Source organism: Cervus elaphus, chromosome 12, assembly GCF_910594005.1.
Source record: "Cervus elaphus chromosome 12, mCerEla1.1, whole genome shotgun sequence".
In the NCBI taxonomy this organism is placed as follows: Eukaryota; Metazoa; Chordata; class Mammalia; order Artiodactyla; family Cervidae; genus Cervus; species Cervus elaphus.
Window position 1 is genome coordinate 25754722 of NC_057826.1, and position 20920 is coordinate 25775641.

The following is a 20920-nucleotide window of genomic DNA, read 5'->3' on the forward strand; positions in this document are numbered from 1 at the left end:
CAATTGCTGAGTGTGGGGACGAGGAAGAAAAAGGGAGCCTGAAGATGACATTATAAAGCTGAAGGACAAATGCCCACTGATGTAGACACATGCATGTGCAAATTGGCAAAAAATTCTGAAGATGTTCCCCCAAATAGTAATTATCAGGACTTTCAGTACTTTTATTCTTTTCCAAGTAGGACTTTTTTCCCCTTGGACACTTGGTCATATTGATAATCAGAAAACATTTTAAAATAAGATTATATATATACATATAGGAACTTAGATAAAAAAAAAAAAAAACCTCCAAAAAGAAGCCACCACCCTGTGAATTAGTACATAAACTGCTCAAATCCTCTGAGCCTCATTCAGGCCCCAACAGCAATTAGAAAACAGGAAGAACAGCAATCATTAAGCCATCTAGATTGTGTGGAAATGCGTTGGTCCAAGTGGGCTTCTAATGTGAGTTTGTTCTAGATGAGACTGCCTTGGAGCTGGGCAGGCTGTGTTTCTCTCCGAACAGCAGGCCTGACACTTTCAGTTTTGCTTTTGTCTCTGCAGCCACCCCTCTGCACGCACACATCAAAAGTGACAATACTGTTCTGCTTCTTCAGCTGCCAGCTGCTGACAATGTCTCCAGAATCAACGTGCGTTCTACAATATCCAAGGTGCTGGATAAATGGTTTAGAGTCCTTACTAAAAGGGGATTTCAACAAACCCTGAGCACTGATGAACGCTGTCACCAGTGGGGCCTCCTGCCTCTGGAGGGGCTGAGGGACACTGGCCTGCAGGCCCGTCTGGCCACCACTGTGACAGGATGAGCCCCAGAGCGCTGCAAGGAGCAGGGCTCACACCTCTTGTTGTTGTTCAGTCGCTCAGTCGTGTCCGACTCTTTGTGACCCCATGGACTGTGGCCTCACAGGCTCCTTTGCCCATGGAATTTCCCAGGCAAGAATATTGGAGTGGGCTGCCATTTCCTCCTCCAGGGGATCTTCCCAATCCAGTGATCCAGCCAGTGTCTCCTGCTTGGCAGGCAGATTCTTTATCACTGAGACACCTGAACTTTCCTGAGGCCAAAACCAGCACAGCTGAAAGTGGATTTGGCTTTAACATTCTGTACTTCCGACTGTAATATTGCCTCCTACCGCTTTCTTACTAAACTGAAAGAAGCTCTGAAAGGAGATGTATTGATTTCTTTTACTTGTGTACCAACTTAGTTCACTATTTCAATCCTGTTATTGCAGATAAGAAAAAGCTGCAGATAAACTGGTTGGCCAGAAAGTTCATTTGGGTTTTTCTGTACATCTCGAATGAATGTTCTGGCCAACCAAATAGGCTACTGGGCAGATCTGTGGGGGAAACCTGGGCAATGATCAATGCAGACTCTGGGACAGAGTCCAAACTAACTGAGTCAGTCCAAATCATGCCCGTAAGCTTTCCTCTACTTCCCAATTAGCAATTTTCCTCCTAAAACATGTATGAAACCTGTAAGACAAGGAAGGATTTGAAAATTAATTCATCTCAAAGCGTAAATAATCAGCCATAAAAAGGAATGCATTTGAATCAGTTCTAATGAGGTGGATGAACCTAGAACCCATTATACAGAGTGAAGTCAGTCAGAAAGAGAAAGATAAATACCGTATTCTAACACACATGTATGGAATCTAGAAAAATGGTACCAAAGAATTTATTTACAGGGCAGCAATGGAGAAACAGACATAGAGAACAGACTTACGGACGTGGGGAGAGGGGAGGAGAGGGTGAGATGTGAGGAAAGAGTAACATGGAAACTCACATTACCATATGTAAAATAGATAGCCAATGGGAATTTGCTGTGTGGCTCAGAAAATTCAAACAGGGGCTCTGTAACAACCAAGAGGGGTGGGATGGGGCAGGAGATGAGAGGGAGGTTCAAAAGGGAGGGGATATATGTATACCTATGGCTGATTCATGCTGAGGTTTGACAGAAAACAGAAATTCTGTAAAGCAATTATCCTTCAATAAAAAAATAAATTAATTAGAAAAAGAAAAAAAAAGCATAAATAAACCAGCTTATCTTTCTTATCTACAGGCGTCATTTACACTTTAAGGGGCAAATTGTTTACTCAAGCATGGTTAATTCTCTGAATTTCAGGCATAAGCTCCAGGCCTGTTGATAAAACCCAGGAAGTGCAGAGCCTCAAATAGGCTATTGGCAGGACTAAGTCTGTAAAAGGTGCCCAATAAAAGTCAGCCGTGATTACGTACAACAGTACTGTACACAGCCTATGAATTAGGCCCATGCGGGATTCAGACAAGGTCACACTGCCACTGGGAAACAATTATTATTCAGTACAAGCAGTCATGGCATCATCCTTGAACTGAGACCAAGATGGTCCACAGCAAGACAATTTATCGTAATGGGTCCGACTCCAGCTTTCTCCTTAGCAATGAACTCTGCTAATTAGGCATTTGTGTAATGTTTGCAGTAATCGATTCAAGAAGCACTGATGAACAAATGGTCCTCTCTGCTTGCAGCACTCACTCACCGTTCCCACCAGAGGGTACAGAAAGCCGGCCCCGACGCTGGCGCGGATGTCGCGAATGGGCAGGATGAAGCCAGTGGGCACGCCTTTTAGCTCCGGGTTGTGAGACAAGGACAAGTGTGTCTTGGCCATGCAGATGGGCAGATTCCCAAAGCCCTGGGGAAAGACGGGAACAGAAGTGGGAGAAGTGAAAGGCTGGCAATGCAACGAAGAACATCTGGGCACTGTGCTTCTGCAATTTACTTGAAACACCCAACTCCCTTTATGTCCATGTCTACATCACCGCTCTCCTCCAGCTTAGTCATTATAAAATTAAAAAAAAAAAAAAAAAAAGTCCTTGTTGGGTGAAGGAGTGGAGCCCTCACAACTATTTCCCACAAGTGAATATTTCACTTTCATTTATATAACTGATTAAAATGATAGTCTGGAGCAGATGTGAAGATAACGACTCAAGGCAAGCTCTCAGTGCTTTAGTAAGACATTTCATATTTCCTCATGATTTTTCCACACTCACATACCACCTCTGGGAAGATAAAGAACTTGGGACTGGACCACCTAATCCATGCTCAGTATTTAAGAGGGGAGACAGCTGCCACCCAGAGGAGGACAGCAGTGCCTTGGCAGGGCTGGGAGAACGCGGGCATTCTGCCTCCGAGACTTGGTGTGTAAAGAGCTGAAAGAACACGCCAACCACACACCTACCTGCTTGGTGTAGACTTCCGCTTTGTGCTGGGCTTCGGGGAGCAATTCAATGTCGTCAGCTCCATATATCTTCTGCGCAATAATCCTGATTTTGTCCTCAACTGGGAGCTAACAGAGAGAGAGGGGAGACCATGACTAGACACCCGTGAGGACGTGAACCTTTACTTACAGTGGTATTCCAGGTCAGAGTCCCCAAAATGGCCACAGGTGTTTATACATATACAAGGATGGGCAGATAGTTTGAGGTTTATTGGATTAGAAACATTTTTTTACTATAAGGTCCCAGATTTTATAAGCAGAAAATGTCCTACAGGTGTCAAGTTACTGTATGTTTGTGTGTGCATGTGTAAGATTTTACTAGGCACATCGTAAACAATACTGCTGACTACTCAAGAGTAACTATTTCTTCATAAATAAAAATAATGCTCTAATACCGACGATCAGTCTCCCATCAAAGCAGACTTGGGATACTGTTTATGAAGTAAGACAACCAATACTCATTCACAGAACCCCCAGTATGTACAGATGCTACCTTTAATACAAATGACTGTCAACTGCTATTACTTTGGAAATAGTTATAAAAACAAAATCATCCACATATTTAAACAACAATCTAATGACTTATATGATCAACATACAACAAGGATGGTGGGAAAGGATCTGTTTTTCATGGCCCTTGTGCAGCGGACAGAGGCCAGCAGTCCAACCAGTGACCTCCAGGTCTAACAAGGAAGCCCAGGGCTGCTTCCTCCAGGGCAAAACCTTCAGAAGTGGTGTCTGGCCTCTGAAATATTTTTGCAGCCCAGCTCAAAGCACTAAAATTCAAGAGCAAACAGCACAAGGAGAAACTGCCCAAACGAAATGGGAAAGACAGCTACTCTCACAGGTAACCTGGGTAAGCAAATCACTTAAATGAGGCAGTATGTGACTCCATGCCCCCTAGCAACTAAGGCTAACATTGGGCAAGTTTTGCTTTCTGAAAAGAATAATTACCTACAAAAACAAGTATTTCCTTTTGAACTAAATCTGTGATCATTTACGAGGGGGCTTTGCATAATGGACATGAATAAAGTGAAGCTATTCAATTGCAGCTTTACAAAGATCCAATAGAGATTACTTTCATATGCGTCTTATAACTGGAGCTCTATAAATGCCAAGGCACATTCAGAACTTCTGATGCAAAAGTACTTTCGTTGAGGAGTGATTTAAGACCAACAGAAGCTGAATAAGACAAAATGCGACAGCTTCCCGTCTGTCAGATAAGAGTTCCAAGTAGAAACAGGTTATGAAGTCCTCATTATCCCACTTCTTCCAGGCCTCCTTCTCATCTCCAAGGACTGGGGGGGTTCCTCACTCAGGCACTGTGGATGCGGGCTTAGAGAGGGTATCTATAAATGCTCTGTATTTGTGTGCAAATTTCTGTTTATGGCATTTCCCCAGAAGACGGTTGGTTGAGCAGGTTTTCAAACCAGTCTATAAAACTAAAGCTCAACAGGAAAATGTCCATGTCAATAGAATGTTAATTAACTGTAATTAAGATATAAGCAGATTAGATCTTCGAGGGGCAAAGAAAACAAGAGACTGTTAAAATTCATGAGTAATAGGGCTTGCTTCCTTCTACTTTTTTATGGCTATTTTTGAAAGTCTATCATTATCTTCTAAAAACCAGGCCAAAAAGCGGCCTAGATAACACAAGCAGAACTGGCTGCAACGTCCATGCCATGTTCCTAACGAAGTTGGCAGTTGTTGCTGTGGGCAGACTGCTTAATGTCTAATCACCTTCTGATGTAAACGGACAGAGAACTGACAGCAAAGTACAACCCTATAATAAGAACAACCATTTTGTGAACTAACTTTATTGTACCCCAGAATAAGCAGTGCTTCTGCCTACGCCAGACGTATCATAATTTACTCAGTGACAGAAAGGACGCGGAAGCCTGCCAGGGAGCTCTGGTTTCGTGCCTGAGTGCTTCTCTGAACCCGAGGCAGCCCCGTACCAGGAAGTGTGTGCAGAACCACACTGCTTTCCCCGATGCTGGGAAGCAGTCAGACGACACTTCTGAGCTTGACGTAGCCCAGTGCCAGTTTGCAGTAACATGGCTGGTGCCCTGGTTTAAAGGCTGTGGTTCTCCAGGTAAGCCTTTCTCCTGCCAAAAAAGGGGCTGTACTGTGAGCCTTTTCAAAAGTTAGGACGTGAGCCAACCTCCTGGGGTGTTCTTGTCTGGATGCCCTCCTCGGTCAGAAAGCAGCAATGTACGTTGTTAAGAAAGCTGTCTGGAGTTGGCAGTCCAGGCTGTGGTCGTGTAACTCACCTCCATGAGACTCAAACCCACAGGTTGAAGCTGCTAAACATGGGCTCTAAACAGAAACCTCGTTGCGCTTTTTTGGTTTTCTTTTTTTTGCATACAGCAGTTAACCCACCTTGAGGTCGTAGAGGAGCTGGAAGCTGCTGGGGGCCGCAGCTGCCCTCTGGACAGCCTCAGCCAGCGCCAGGGCACCCTTGCCCCCTTCTGCCCAGTGAGTGCACTTCACGGCGTCAAAAGCGCCATGTTCTTTGGCAAGGCGGCTGACGAGGTCCAGCTCAGCCTCCGTATCTGTCCTGTAAAGGCAGAACTTCATGTTAAAGCACTGAGGATGGGGGAGAGGACAGAATTTGTCGTGTTTTTGCCATAATAATCCATGTGCATTACCCACTGATAAATGGACACTAACAGTAACACTGCTTGAGTTCGAACCCTGATGCCACGATTTACCAGCTGGATGACTTGCAATGTCTTGGTGTCCATGTGGGTAGAATGGGCATAACCACTGCATTTCACTGGGACATCATAAGAGGCTTAGATGGCAGTACTTAGAACATTCCAGGCACGTCATAAGGAATCAATTAACACCAGCCTCTCAAAATTTTTGTTTCCTATTTTGCTGTGGCTAGACCATCAGAACAAGGTCAAAACCAGCATCAGAATAACTAAACAACCCATGCAAGTTCTCTTACAGGAACATTTCCAGGTCACTATGCTTAACACACTGTCAAGACACTATCCCACCAGACCTGGAGAAATAATGGAACTGTAGGCCTATGACCTTATCTTAGCACAAAAGGCCTTTAGAGACTGGAAAGAACATTTAAGTTCTGGCCTGTGTGTTACCCACTTCACCTGGTGAGGATGGGCACCCACAGGAGCCAAATCTGACTCCACACCCTCAGCGGGGAGGGTGACAAGTCCCCTGTGACATACGCAGCTCCCGTCACATGGCAGGCGCTCGCCAACGGCTCCCAAAGCAAACGCTTGATAACTGACAGCAGCTGAAGAAAAGAACACAGCTAAGAGCTGGGCTGCATATCCGCTCCAGGAGATGTCTGCTGGCCATTTGCCACAGTCTCCTTCTTTTTTTTTTTATTTTTTAATTGAAGGATAATTGCTTTGCAGAATTTTGTTGTTTTCTGTCAAATCCTGCCTCAACTCTTACACCCCATACTTACTTGAAGGCGTTCACGGCCACTACCACTGGAACGCCAAACATCCTGGCATTTTCAATTTGTTTCTTCAAGTTACTGAAGCCTTTTTCAACCAGCTCCAGGTCCTGCAGAAGCAACAGAGGAAGGTCTGGAAGCTTAGAGAGCAGAACTTAAAACAGCTGCAGGTTCTTCTTAAAAGAGAAACTGTCTCCTTGAGCCAGCAGCCACTTGCCGTCAGGACGAGCCGACATCGTGCAGGGGCGGTGATGCGTTCCCCGGGCCGTGCCGAGTGACCTGCGACCCTGCAGCGAGCTGTGCTCATGGCCTGGCTGCCCTGGAAGCTGAGATCTGCCTGTGCATCTGCCTCACCACGCCATATCTTAAGAGCTTATTTGCTGTTTGAAGGGACTCAGACGCCCTTAAATAAACTATATTTACAACCCGTTTTATAATAGATTGTATGTACTTCTGTGGCACAGTGGTGCAGACTGACTGTTCAGGGTGGCACAGACCTGCCATCAGAAGACAGGGCCTAGCACACAGTGCACAAAAAAGTCAGTGTCAGTCACTCAGTTGTGTCCGGCCTCTTGCGACCCCATGGACTACAGCCCCCCAGGGTCCTCTGTCCAAGGAATTTCTTAGGCAAGAATACTGGAGTGGGTTGCCATTTTCTCCTCCAGGGGATCTTCCCAACCCAGGGGTCGAACCTGGGTCTCCCATACTGCAGGCAGATTCTTTTTTTTTTTTTTTTCAATTATTTTTATTAGTTGGAGGCTAATTACTTCACAACAATGTATGCAGGCAGATTCTTTACCGTCTGAGCCACCAGGGAAGCCCTGTGTATGGCATTTGTCAGAAAATGTGGAGTCATCAGTAAGGCTTCAAAAGGTTTAAATGAACTCAACCATAATAAACCTTGTATCAGAAATAAGATAAATATAATCTTTAAGAACCAAATACTATGAAATTAAGAGAAAAGTAATTAAGGAAACATTTTAAAATATGCTTCCTGGAGCACTGCTTACAGCATGAGAAGACTGCAAACAACACAAACCTCCTCCAACAGGGGACTGAATCAGTGAATTAGGATATGCACACTCAATAAATATGTATCATGCACATGTCATGAAAAGTGAGATAATCTGTATTAGCACAGAACCTCTCAAAGATGTACTAAAACTGTGAAACTATGAGGAGCTTAATTAATGCTATTTTTGGATAAATACAAAAATACATGTGCATATGCATGAAATTTTAAATGTTGAGAGATATACACTAGACTGGGGACTCATATCGTATATATTATAATCTTAATTTTAATTTTTTTTACAAAATGTATATTATTATATAAGCTTAAAATACATTTAAGTATTTTAACAATGAAAGTATCATGGTCTCATATACAAATATGTACCCAAGATCATGGGTAAAGCCCAGCAGTAGTAGTGCTTGGTTTATGGACTCCATAAAACCATGAGAGAAAGGTAAGATACAAGCACAAAACAACTGAGATCATTATAAACATGATTTATGTTTTTTTTTCCCTTTAATCATTGAAAACTGAGATTAAAATTTAGTTGACATTCTAAAAAGCATAGCTAATTCCTTACCTCTAGTCACATGAAAACCAATTAATATGTAAGACTGATTGAAAACAGTTTTAAATAAGGCAAATTTCTTAAATGAAGACACCAGCTGGGCCAGTGAGGGGCAGTCACTCTAATTAGACACAGGAAAGGCTGCGGGGTGGCAGGAGGGCCAGAACTGTGAATTCCCCTCCCACGCGTGAATCACACAAATGACCATAAAAGGCAAATCATAACTCAGAAGACAGGCAGGCTGAAGGCACCAGCAATGCTTTGCTAGCTGCTTTTGAATTACTTCATTTGGGGGCTGAAAAGTGACCCTGTACTGCCTGAAAATTTAAAAGCCTCCAAAAAAGGCAGAGAACTTGAATCAACGGTGATAGCCGCTGACCTTACCATCTCATATGGTGCCCTCATCTCTCTCAAGACCACCCCAAACTGGCGCCAGAGATGCTTCTTGATGGTAAATGATAGGAACATGAGAAGCTTTACGCTCATAATTCTGTGAGCTCCTGCTTACTGCTATAAACCATATCAGTTTATGAAAACCTTGCCTAGAAAAATAACCAGGGTGCTGACCCTATCTTGGCCCTTGACTATGAATTTAAATCTGCAGAGAAAAAAGCATTTCAGAAAATCTCTCTACTTGACTCTGATTTGAATGGTATTTGTGAATCAAGTGGCCAATGCAGGGAAGACAAGGAAACCTCCATGAGATTAGTGCATGGTTTCTTACTTCTTTGTAGTGAGGGGTATCCTACCAATCATAGCATCCCTCTTTAGCAGCATCCCAGGCCTCTATGCTCTGAATGCCAGTAGCGCTCCCCACCTCCAGTTGTAACAATCAAAAATAAATGTCTCCAGACATTCCCAAATATCCTAGGATGGGGGGAAATGCTTCTGGTTGAGAATCAACCACTGGTCTAGGAGAGTGGTTTTACTGATATCCTATGTGGGCAACTGTTTTATGAGGCATTTCTTCCCTGTTTCATTTAGTACAGTTGTTCAGCACACTATGGGCCCCTTGCTCCCAGGAACAGCCCGGGGTCATATGACAGCCCATTCATTTCCAGAAATGCCAGGCTGAGAAATGCTGATTCAGAATGTGGTGCATCCTAGGGCAAGCAATGAGAAGTGACTGAAGTTACCTCCTCTATGTAGGCCTTGGGAAGCGGAAGTCCAGCAGTAACCTGGAAGATAAAGAAGCAAAGTCAGAGGCATTTTTACTTACAGTAAGATTTTAGCTTCTAACGGTGCTCTGCCATCTGTTCAAAGCCAGAAGCTGCATCCTTGGGGCAGGGGGCTGGGGGGTGGGGTGGAGGACATACAGCAGTAGAAAGCTATTTCCTGCCTTAAGGATTTAGAGCAAATGACCAAAACTATGGCACAGAACAAAAGTCACTGCTTTGATCAGGGTCGGAGACCCTCGTGAACTGAATTAGAGAGAGGAGAAGGGACGAATCTATGAAGGCGGGCGGGGGAAGCGATGTGTTCCCCTGTGAGTGAAGCACACAGCAGCGGGGGTGGAAATAGAGCTGAGTATAGAGAAAAAGGCAGCTGTCAGCCCTGCAAGAGCCACCCTGAGACGTCCGCTGTGGAGTCTGAGACGCGCCCGGCAATGTATTCATCAGCTGGTCCACCAAGCCAGCCCACACCTTGTGGAGCTGAACTGGGTGCGTGGGAGCTGAACTGGGGCGTGTGAGCAGCACAAACAAGAGGGAAACAACACCCAAGGATTTTCTTCCTCTGTGGTTACAGAGGTACCTGGTGGGACCCACTGTATTCACAGGGAAGTGCGTGAGGGTGAAGGCGCTGATTCCAGGGACCCCACTGGGCAATGGACTAAGAAACCTGTTCCAGTGTTCTGCTGCCTTTCCTCAGACACCATGGTGCACTCCAGCTCTAAAAGGGGCCTCAGAGAGGCGGGGCAGGAAACCGAAACCTGAGCCCACGCTCCGGGCCTCACACGGCTCCAGGAGGTACAGGAGCTGTGGGCAAAGCTCTTCTCTCAGGGCTACCTGGTGACACGCCCACATGATTCCTCAGATCATGAGGTCAGGAGGAAAAGAGGCGCAATGGCGTGAGGATGAGCGAGGGGATGGAAGAGGACGAACGCTGGTTGTGATGAGGAAGAGAAAGGGAGTCCGTCCTGCAGCCCAGCAGAGAGGGGTATCCTGGGTTAGGAGGGCCACAGGACGAGGGGGACCAGAGAGGTGTGCTGGGCTGTGACGGCGGTAGTTCTCCCCCTAATGGGGACCTAAACCTTTCCTGGGGTCCAAGAGGTCAGGACTACTTCCATAACCCTAAGATATTATGGCTCTTTTCACTCTCATTCCCTCAGGAAGTCTACAATGGATTTGCCCATAGATTATGTGACATCACAACAGATCAAATGCTGAAGATGAGAATCCAGCAGTCTTTGATTAAACCGGATACTGAAGAGATTTAAAAAAAGTACAATGTCCAAATGTTTTGGAAAATATAGTCACTTTTCACTTAAAAAAAAAAAGGTATTTATGTTAGCATTTAATTATGTTAATATTTATGCTAAAATTTCATTCCTAATGTGGTAAATGTCAATAGACACAACTCACCTAAACAAAAGCTCTTTTAGGCCTTTAATAACTTTGTGTCAGGAAGATCTGAGGCCAACATTCTTGAGAACTGGTCTATCAGGAAAAGCCCTGATCACTATACTAAGAAACAGTGATTTTCTTCCGCAGATGAGGGAGGTCTTACTGCTCAAGCTACAAGACCAGCTCCCAGAGGATAGGAATTTAATATTTCATCAACTAATTCCTGAAAAAGAGAACCATATCTTCACATGTATGCGCTGAAGAAAAGGTTATAATAGTGAAAGTGTTAGTCATTCAGTCATGTCTGACTCTGCGACCCCACAGACTGGAGCCCACCAGGCTCCTCTGTCCATGGGATTCTCCAAGCAAGAATACTGGAGTGGACTGCCGTTCCCTTCTCCAGGGGTTCTTCCTGATCCAGGGATCAAACTGGGTCTCCTGTATTGCAGGTGGATTCTTTACCGTCTGAGCCAACTGGGAAGCCCGATAAAAGAGCAAAAAGTACAATTTCTAAGCAGTGTGAATAGAGGAAAACACAGTTTCAGGATAGAGCTGAAGGAAAACCATGCTCGCCTATTTTCCCCATCACCGGAGGCAGTCCCAGCATACCTGCCCTTCTCCTCCTCCTCTCCCCAGCCCAGGCTGTTATCAGTCCTGCCTGGCTCACTGACCTCTATCTCAGCTAAATAGTTTGGTTGGCTGGCTGCCAGCGGCACCATTAGTGGGAATGGGACTCAGATGTAAAAAGAACAGTCTGAACATACAGGAGTTTTTCGGTAATTACAGCCAAGCACATGTCCTTGGAGGGGTTGGGATGTTATCAAGTGTTTTCCTCAGAAAGGCAGACCATGAGGCCAACCTCGGCCCTCCCCAAGAGCTGGGACTACCTCTGAGTGATGAGATGGCCAGCACAAGAGCCATCTGGACGTGCCCTGCTCTTGGTACCCTAATAATCATAGCGGTAAGAGCAGCTTAATGAAGAAACAGGCAGGAGTCATCAGCTTCCCTTTAGCCGTCAGAACATGTCTGAGCATCAGGCCCTTCTGATCCCCGATTCTCACCGTGGGGCCACCTCCGTGCATTTTCAGAGCCCTGACAGTGGCGACAAGTGCCACCACATGTGGGCGGAGACCAGAATACCGGCATTTGATGTTAAAGAACTTCTCCATTCCAATGTCTGCTCCGAATCCTGCTTCAGTCACTGTAAGGACAAAAGCAACTGTAAAAATGCTACCCCAACTCCCTTGATGCTGAAAGAAAAATGGTCTATCACTGCTTTTGCAAAAGTACTTGCCTACAAATCCTTCGGGACCAACAAGCTTGAGTGCAATCCTGTCTGCGATGATGGAGGAATTCCCGTGTGCAATGTTGGCAAACGGCCCAGCGTGAACAAATACTGGAGTGCCCTGTGGAAATCAAGACATCGTGAGCGACGCTGCCAACCCTGCTTCAGAAGGGACCATTCGGTCAAGGGGAACCAAAATTAGTTGGCATCCAAAAGAAAAAGGGCAAGTATGAAGCCCCCTCTTTTATATTTCAGTGAAGTCCCAGTCCTATGAGAAGAATGGGAATAAAGAGATGATCAGGGAGAGAAGTGTCTCCTAGGGACACTGTGCTTTCCAACCAGTTCCAGGACGGCAGGAGTCACTCTGCTCACCTCTAATGTCTGCATGAGATTGGGCTTGATGGCGTCCTTCATAAGAACTGTCAATGCTCCACTCACTCCCTACAAAACAAAGGCATGAACGGTTGATTCCCACCAGCAAAAAAACCTACCTTTTGAAGCCAAAATTCAACATTCTTAGGTCTTCCATTTTTGGCCATCTTGGACTAATGATTATTTTTACCTAAACTAGACCAGCCATTCATGTACTTATAAGCTACCAATTACCTTAAAAGGAGAATAGAGAATGAAAATGACATTCATATGTAAATTCTGGAAAAATATGTAATCCTGGAAACAAGCATCTCAGTGAAGCTCTGGTTACTGATCCATGTGGGGAATCCATTTTAGACAGCATGAAAACGCTAGTTCCTAGAATACTGAAGTATAGGCAACTCTGGTGTCTGGACCGAAATGGCTGTAAACCAAATTTAACATGTGTGTCTTGTACCATGCGGCTTCTTCTGTGGCTCAGCAGTAAAAAAAAAAAATCTACCTGCAATGCTGGAGCTGCAGGAGACATGGGTTTGATCCCTGGGTTGGGAAGGTACCCTGGAGAAGGGTATGGTAAGCTACTCCAGTATTCTTGCCTGAAGAATCCCACGGACAGAGGAGTCTGATGGGCTATAGGCCATAGGGCTGCAAAGAGTTGGACTAAAGTGACTTAGCATGCATGTGTGTCCTGTACCTTAAACTGAAAATTTACCCAGGAGTTCAACATCAATTCTCATATATCAGGACCCTCTTTTAAGCCATCCAACCATGGATGGACAAACTGGTATCAATGTAAGATAAAGCTATAGATTTCAATTTCCATGAGTTTCTAGGTTTCTGGTTTGGAGTAAAAATATAAAGCAATTTTTGTTCTTACAAACAGAAACTGTGAAAACAAAAAATTAGTATTTCCCCCCTTTTTGAATTCATCTGACATACCACTAATTGTAGGCCAACCATTTTGGTGTGTGTCAACACAAATAGGCTTTTTAAAAATTAATCTACAGATTATCTCATTTCAAACTTCGTTTTACCATGTAGACAGTTCAGAAATAATCCTGACGTGGACAGCTAGCCAAGTAGGATCATCAGAAGTCCAGGTTGAGCTCTTTCCAATATGGTCATCAGTGTGGCTATGGGGCCAATGAGCCTCATGATGAGAGGTCTCTGTGCAAGGAGGCCTGTTGTGGGGAGGGGCCGGGGTGGGACTCTAAGCTTATCTCTAAGGGACTTAGACTTGGGACTCGATGCTCTCTGAAACTGAAGTCAGACATCCTCTCTTGCAAATAGTCACAGGTTGAATATAAATGCTCAAACCACCTGAAAACTGTGGTCTGGAGCATACTGCCTGTCACTCTCTGTGGAAGTGTTTTTTTTTTTTATAAATTTCATATTTATTTACTAAGTAAAAAGACCATATAACTTCATTAGTTATTTGCAGTATCTTAACTATACCATAGTTTGTGTTATTGGTAGCTGCTGAGAGAGGCTGGGAATACAGACACAGAGGAATCACCCTGGGACCCACCAGATCCTCAGTACTGATGGGTTCCCCTTTCTTGCTGGACGCCACCACCATTTTGCCCAGTCTGTCTCTCATGTCTTCTAGAGAACTGGTAAGAGCCAGGACAGCCATGATTTCACTGGCCACGGAGATATCAAACTGGGCCTGTTGGCAGGGAAAAGACACAATAGGGAAAACTGTGTTAAACCCAGAAGCGTGGATTCTCTTTACATCCTAGGCTTAAACAAATAACTTAAAAGGACAGAATAAAAGAACAGCACACGAAGAACTTAATGAAAATAAATAATCCCCTAAGAGCAAAAAAGTTTGTAATTAAATATTCCAAGACTTTGAATAGGCAGTTTTTAGAAATAAAAGTCCTAGAAGGACCAACAATCCCTCTGGAGGCAGCTTGTGCTTATGTGATTATGGTTTCCCTAATATACAGAAGAGACATGGAAGCTCTCACACCAAAGAGACGTACTGCAAGATGGCCACAAAAAAGAAGCAACTTTAATCAATTTGTGTGCAAGGATATTCACTAGGGGCTCTGCACCTCTAGGAGAAAATGCTGGGGGAAAATACACAGGTGACACACAGGATTTACTGCAAAAGCTGTCAAGAGCGCTCAATGCCACACACCTACTCGCTCCCACTTTAAAAGGAAGAAGGCGGAACAACACCCGGCAGAATCAATCGATCGGGAAAGGACGGAGGAGGAGAAAAGCAGCAAGGATCCGGTCCCCATGAACTAATCTACTTAGAAAGGAACAGTTACCGTCCGTGAGTGCCCCTTCTCCGTTGGAGACTGTCCGATTGTGATCTTCCTCAGGAATCTATCATTGGTATCCAGCACTACAGGAGAAAGGGAAGATGCAGAAGAAAGATACAGTAGACACAGCAGAAAGGAAAAAGGACCATAGAGTTAAAGGAACTTGCAGAATTTTAAAGCAACAAATCTAATTTAATGACTATCTGGTTTCAAATCTTATGGTAAAGCTAGAATATGGGTTCAAGTTTAGAAATGATGGTCACATACGGTTAATGTGCAGGAGTCAAAGACAGGATTGTAGAGTGGCTTTGTTTATGCTTTTTAGAGAATACAAACAATTATTAATAACTAGAAATCTGAAATTTGTTTCAAAGCATATTCCGAATTCCACAGAAATCAGAGCAGGTCACTGTTTCAAAAGGCCAAGGTTTGTGCTGTTCCATGGGATGACTCACTGATTTTACACAACCCTGAGAACCACAAGGGCCAAAAACACAGGGCACGGGCAAGGCCTTTTGAAGCAGGCTGGGTGATAGACCTGCTCTTTCCTTAGTGTGTAGATGAAATAGTTTCCATTCTGATGACACATTGATCCAACTGCATACCCTTGGAAAACATGGCTTAGATCAACCACCTACCTGCTCTTAATCCCACCTCCTAGGTCTAACTATGGTGAACATTTTAATGTATTCCCAATTTTGTTTTTTGTACGACATCCCAAAAACAGCAACAAAATACAAATTGAACAACAGTGGCAAACCAGTTCATACTTTTAGGGTGGGCCAAAGAGGAGAGGCATTTTTAAGGTACTTGATAACATGCTAAATTTTTCCCCATAATACCATATTTAAATACTAAAAGCAGTGTCATGTACAGCACTTGGAGATACACACACAACCCCATTTTGACAGTGAAGGATGTAATGAGTTCCTTTTTGTTTTTAATAGTGTCAAGTTCCTTGTATCTTATTTCTGTGTATAAAACAGCCAACAGGTATGATCTACTTTTTCCCTTGTCTGCTTCTACCTTCTCAGAAAGCATGAAATTACATATAAAGCAAAGGAAAAGTGGAGGAGATACCAAATTTTCAAACTGAATCTTTATTCCTCACAAAGTACCATACCATAGGGTTAAAGTTACTGAAACAAAGGAAGATAAATACCAGTGTAGTTTTAGATGTTAAAAGAGTTACCTTAAAAATGCCATTAGCTAGCACAGTTATTGAGCCAATGACAATCACAAGAACAGTCAATAAATTACTTGTTAGCTGCATTCTGTGCACCTGGATAAAAATCCCTTCTCAGCAGTGACAGAGTTTGGATGGAGGCACTGCTGGTACAAAATAAAAAACTAAGCCATGCTGGCTGACATAAAGAAAGGCAACACACGGCAGGGAAACCAGGCATCTCACTCACCAACTTGCTAAATGTTTAGACCTTCAAGGCTACTTACTTTGTTAAAAGACAGTTTAACAAAATGAGGTAAAAATCAGTAGGCAAGCTCCAGAGCTACAAGAAAAATCACGTCACTTATGCCAGACAAGAATTCTAAGAATAAAGGGCAACATGATTCAAGAAGTGATTAAACATTACTTCTCTACTTCATGACACCAAAACTTGCTGCATAAAATGAAACTTGCAAAATGTTACTTCTGGTTTATGCATGAACTTCCTTAAAACCATCCTCACACCAATGAACACTGAAAAGCCAGCAAAATGTCCAACTGACCAAACAAAAGGAGGTTTGATTACAGCTAATAAGGACAGAGACTGGTAGAGGTGGCCAGGAAAAGGACTAAGTTGCCATCTTGGTTAGCCCTTAACCATGAACACAAGAACACCCAAGCTCTGGACCTCCCATTTTACCACCTTTTAGGGAGGGCATGGGGTGTGCAGCATAGCTGAACCAATGGGGCATACGCCCTGCTCTGGTACCTCTTTGCCAAGTTATAGTTTCTGGATCAATGTCCAGTCTTGCAAATCTGTTTATCTCTTCATCTGTCAGTGTGGCAGGGTCAGTCTTTTCAATGCCTAGTCTCTGAAGAGATAAAAAAATTAAAACAAAAATAAGACAAAACAAAGCAAATAAAATTTAAAAAAAAATTTTTATCCCTATCTCCAGATAGGGTCCCCTCTAAGAAATATAAACCATGTTAAATTCAGAAGGGCAAATTATGATGCCTTTAGCTAAATCTTTATTAATACCATCACACATGTACCAAGGCATTAGTAACACATTTGTCCCTATTACTGAACACCAGAGGCATTTCCCTAAACCAAAGCCTTATGTAAGCACAGTGACCAAAACATGTCATACTAATTCACCATATGCAAACATATTCAAAGGAAAAGAAGTGCAAAGCTTTTTCAATCAAACTGAGAAGCCCAAGTCAAATGCAAAATCAGAAATGGCCAAAACAAGTAACAATCAATAAAAATCAATGGAAATCACTTTTAATGTTTTTTAAAAAAAATAATGTGCTAATCTTTTGAAATATATAAAGGGATAAATAGTCTTTTCAACGCAGAGGAAAAGAAAAGACATCGCTCTAGCACAGTACATGCTTTTGAAGTAGCCCTATTGTTAACTGCCTTCTACTGTTTCAAAAAGCACAAGAAAGCTTTGTCTCTTCCTCCTCATGGAACTTGGAAATGTGTTTATTTACAATGTGTACCGTGGTCACATCCTGAAATGGAAAATTCCTTTAAAACATACTCTCCTTTTCTCATAACTCTTGGTCGAGCTGAGTGGCCCAGCAAGCCCTACTCTTCCCATAGTTTCCTTCCTATGCGAACAGGACTTTGTTTTCAAACTTCAGGTGTGTTTTCAGAGTTGGTGCTCACTGGCTTATCAAACAGCCCCACAAGCCTGGAACATGACATTGTTTGCAGAGGTCAGCAAAACCTTAAGTCACTAAGTTGAGAATCTGCTATTGATAATCCACTCTTATTTATTTATTTGGTTGCACTGGGTCTTAGCTGTAGCATGCGGGATCTTTGATCTTCATTGCAGCATCTTTAGTCGCAGTATGCAAACTCTTGGTTGCAGCATGTGGGATCTAGTTCCCTGACCAGGGAATGAATCCAGGCCCCCTGCATTGGAAGTATGGAGTCTTAGCCACTGGACAAACAGGGAAGTCCTGACAACCCACTCTTGACTAAGCTAGGGGGTTAGACTGAGGTAACAAAGTGCAAGAGAGAAAGTTTGGGAGCCAGGAAACAGAGGACCAACGTTCTAGTTCTAACCTGTCGAGGGGTTCTGTGGCCATGGACAAATTCCTCGTTTTCAAACCCCAGAGCTTTTTAAAGGATCATTTAAACACTGAGTCCAGCCCATCCCCACACATTGACAGAAAGTTCCACCGACCAAAGGTTAAGATCAGTTGCCTGCTTTTTCCACCATACTTGTAGAACACAATTCTTTGACAAAACAAGGTAGTAGCTGACTTACTTTCTGCACAGTATTTTTTGGGAGGTGTGAAAACAAGAGAAGCTAAGCAATATCAAACTGTGTAAAAGTCACTTTTTCTCCTGTCTAGAGAAAAATGCGTATGTATAAATGGGACAGCATTGTGAAGCAAGTAGGGCAAAATGTAAACAATTACTGCATCTGGGTACAGGGGAGCTTGTGTACTATTCTTACATCATCAAAATATAAGTTGCAAAAAATTAAAAATGAGGTGAGTATAACTACTATTGATAACAAGGAAGCACATACCATTTACTGAATGCTTACATGTGCCAGGCAGTCTGATATTTATATAGGTACAATATTTCTTTCATATGTGAAAGTAACACAGGAATATACTTTCAAATTTTATCTTTAAAATTCCCTTGTGCTACCCGTTTATAGTCACACTGTTCCCTGACCCATAACTGCTGGCACCCACTGACCTATTCTCCATCACTATAGCTTTGTCTTTTGAGAATGTCATATAAAGAAATGCAAGCATATAGTATGCAACCATTTGAGACAGCCTTCTTTCACAAAACATAATGCCCTTGAGATCCATTCAAGTTGCTGTTGATACATTCATTCATTCATTCATTCATTCATTCATGGTACGAATGTACCAGTTTGTTTATCCATTCATTCACTGAAGGCCATCTGGGTCGTTTCTAGATTTTGCAGATTATTAATAGAGTTGCTAAAAAAAAATCCATGTTTTTATATGAATACACATAAAAGTTTGCATTTCTCTTGGGTAAATACCTAGAAGGAGAATTTCTGGGTCATACAGTATAGTGTATGTTTAATAACTATATATTTGCATTAGAGAGTCAAGTAAAATACAGAAGTAACAATCTTGCTAAGCTCCCAATGCTGGGATGAGCAGGTATTGAAACTCCAGAAGCTGCCATGCTGGCTTCCTGACTCCTACAACCCATGCCATAAAGGAAGTGTCGTTCTTTTTCTCAGCTGAGGGCAGGCTGTCAGATCTCTGCTTTTTTCACTAAAAACTCACAGACGAGAAACAACCTCTGCCACCAATCTCCACTGTGTATATCATGACCTTATGATTACTATAAGTGAACCTGTCCAAATAGGCTACTCTAAGGAGATTATAATCTCCTTATCAATCACCTAATTTCACATAATAACAAAAAAGAACAATGAAAAGGCTTACCCGCAACCTTCGGACTTGGATATCAGAGAACTTTCTCACTCCATTTACTGATGGCACCAAACGATTAAAAAGAGCCTTAAAGAAAAGGAGCACAAGAGTTTTTAAGTGAAAAGAACCCCACTGCCTTGCTACCTGCATTATCAGCACCCACCGGCCCAATATTAAGTCAAACCTTCTGAAAGTGTCTGTGGGGTCTGAGCAGCCTACCTTGTCTGTCTGGGTCTCTTCATGGAACATACGGGCATCAATGGCTGCGGCCACAAGGTTATTAGCTGCAGTGATGGCATGGATGTCACCAGTGAGGTGGAGATTAAACTGCAATAGGGTGGAAGCCACATCAGTCTTAAAACTTCTTTGTACCTTTCCACCAGTCAATCTATCATGACCAAACCTGTCTCTATGGGAAAGCCAATGGAAAACTGATGGCAGCACAGCTAGTGGACAGACACCCAATAGCCCCTGAGAACAAATGACTGTCTGTCCTCAGAAGGAACTGTGACGTTCCCCAAGAGACCTGGCCAATAACCACAAAAGCCACACCACTGGGATCAATAGCGACACCGGATTAGAAAGGACACACTCGTGTTCTTTCAACAGTGAGCAAGGAGCACACTGGAGCCCCATTCCTGTATGCTGCGCCCACTTCTGTGGTTATTACTTTATTCACTGCATGTTGGCTTTCCCCTCTCTCGTGCCACATCTGATCACTTGCTTAACGTTACTTCCACTGAAAGCCAGGCTTTGAAGTCCTTGTCATATCAAAAAAGTAAGCTGTTTAGAAGTTTACAAATTAAGATGTTTTTCTTCTAAGTATTGCTTCTGCTGAGCAAACGAGTCATTTGTCTACTAAGATCTCTGCGAGAGACTTTAATTCCAGGAAGGAAGAACTATAATACAAGATCTGATTCAGCCAAATCCTGGACTGCATTACCTCTTCCATAGGAATGACCTGAGAGTAGCCACCACCTGCAGCGCCACCTAGAGGACAGGTCAAGGGTGAGGACTCATGTTAAGCACACTTCTTCACAACTTGGAAATCAAATGAAAGCAAATCGGTTTTTGTAACTGCCTCGCGTATTATTTATTTACTTTTTACAAACATTTGGACAGATTTTAACAAGTGCTTCTTAATTTTCTTTACCAAGTATTATTTACTTTTTACAAACATTTGGACAGATCTGAACAAGTGCTTCTTAATTTTCTTTACCGTATTATCTATTTACTTTTTACAAACATTTGGACAGATTTGATCAAGTGCTTCTCAATTTTCTTTACCAAACTGAACCACTCGCTCTTGTTCATGCTGAATAGTCTCTCAACTGAAATGTGACTCTAACTGACAAAACCATGAACACATACATACCTACTCATTATCTTTAAAAACAGGTTCCCCGTGATTCCTAACGTTTGTTAAAAAAAACCCCAGCTGACGGTTACATAAAGACAAACCTGTTCAATTCCCTACCCTCATAACTGCTATTCTGGCATTTTAAAAAAAGGAATATTTAAAATACACACACCAACATAAACAC

General features: G+C 43.1%; 1 protein-coding gene across 2 annotated transcripts in view; it reads right to left on the bottom strand.

Annotated features, from left to right (window-relative positions):
• Window positions 1–20920, bottom strand: part of MTHFD1 (methylenetetrahydrofolate dehydrogenase, cyclohydrolase and formyltetrahydrofolate synthetase 1) — a 59917-nt gene that overhangs the window by 2633 nt on the left and 36364 nt on the right. For both annotated transcript variants that reach the window (XM_043919728.1, XM_043919729.1), the window contains 14 exons: window positions 20320–20366; window positions 19596–19703; window positions 19389–19463; window positions 16696–16798; window positions 14768–14844; window positions 14014–14154; window positions 12486–12554; window positions 12123–12234; window positions 11890–12029; window positions 9401–9442; window positions 6691–6791; window positions 5628–5805; window positions 3207–3314; window positions 2508–2660 (listed from right to left, as the gene is read on the bottom strand). In XM_043919728.1, the coding sequence (XP_043775663.1) occupies window positions 2508–2660; window positions 3207–3314; window positions 5628–5805; window positions 6691–6791; window positions 9401–9442; window positions 11890–12029; window positions 12123–12234; window positions 12486–12554; window positions 14014–14154; window positions 14768–14844; window positions 16696–16798; window positions 19389–19463; window positions 19596–19703; window positions 20320–20366 (1454 nt within the window). The remainder of the gene's footprint in view (window positions 1–2507; window positions 2661–3206; window positions 3315–5627; window positions 5806–6690; window positions 6792–9400; window positions 9443–11889; window positions 12030–12122; window positions 12235–12485; window positions 12555–14013; window positions 14155–14767; window positions 14845–16695; window positions 16799–19388; window positions 19464–19595; window positions 19704–20319; window positions 20367–20920) is intronic.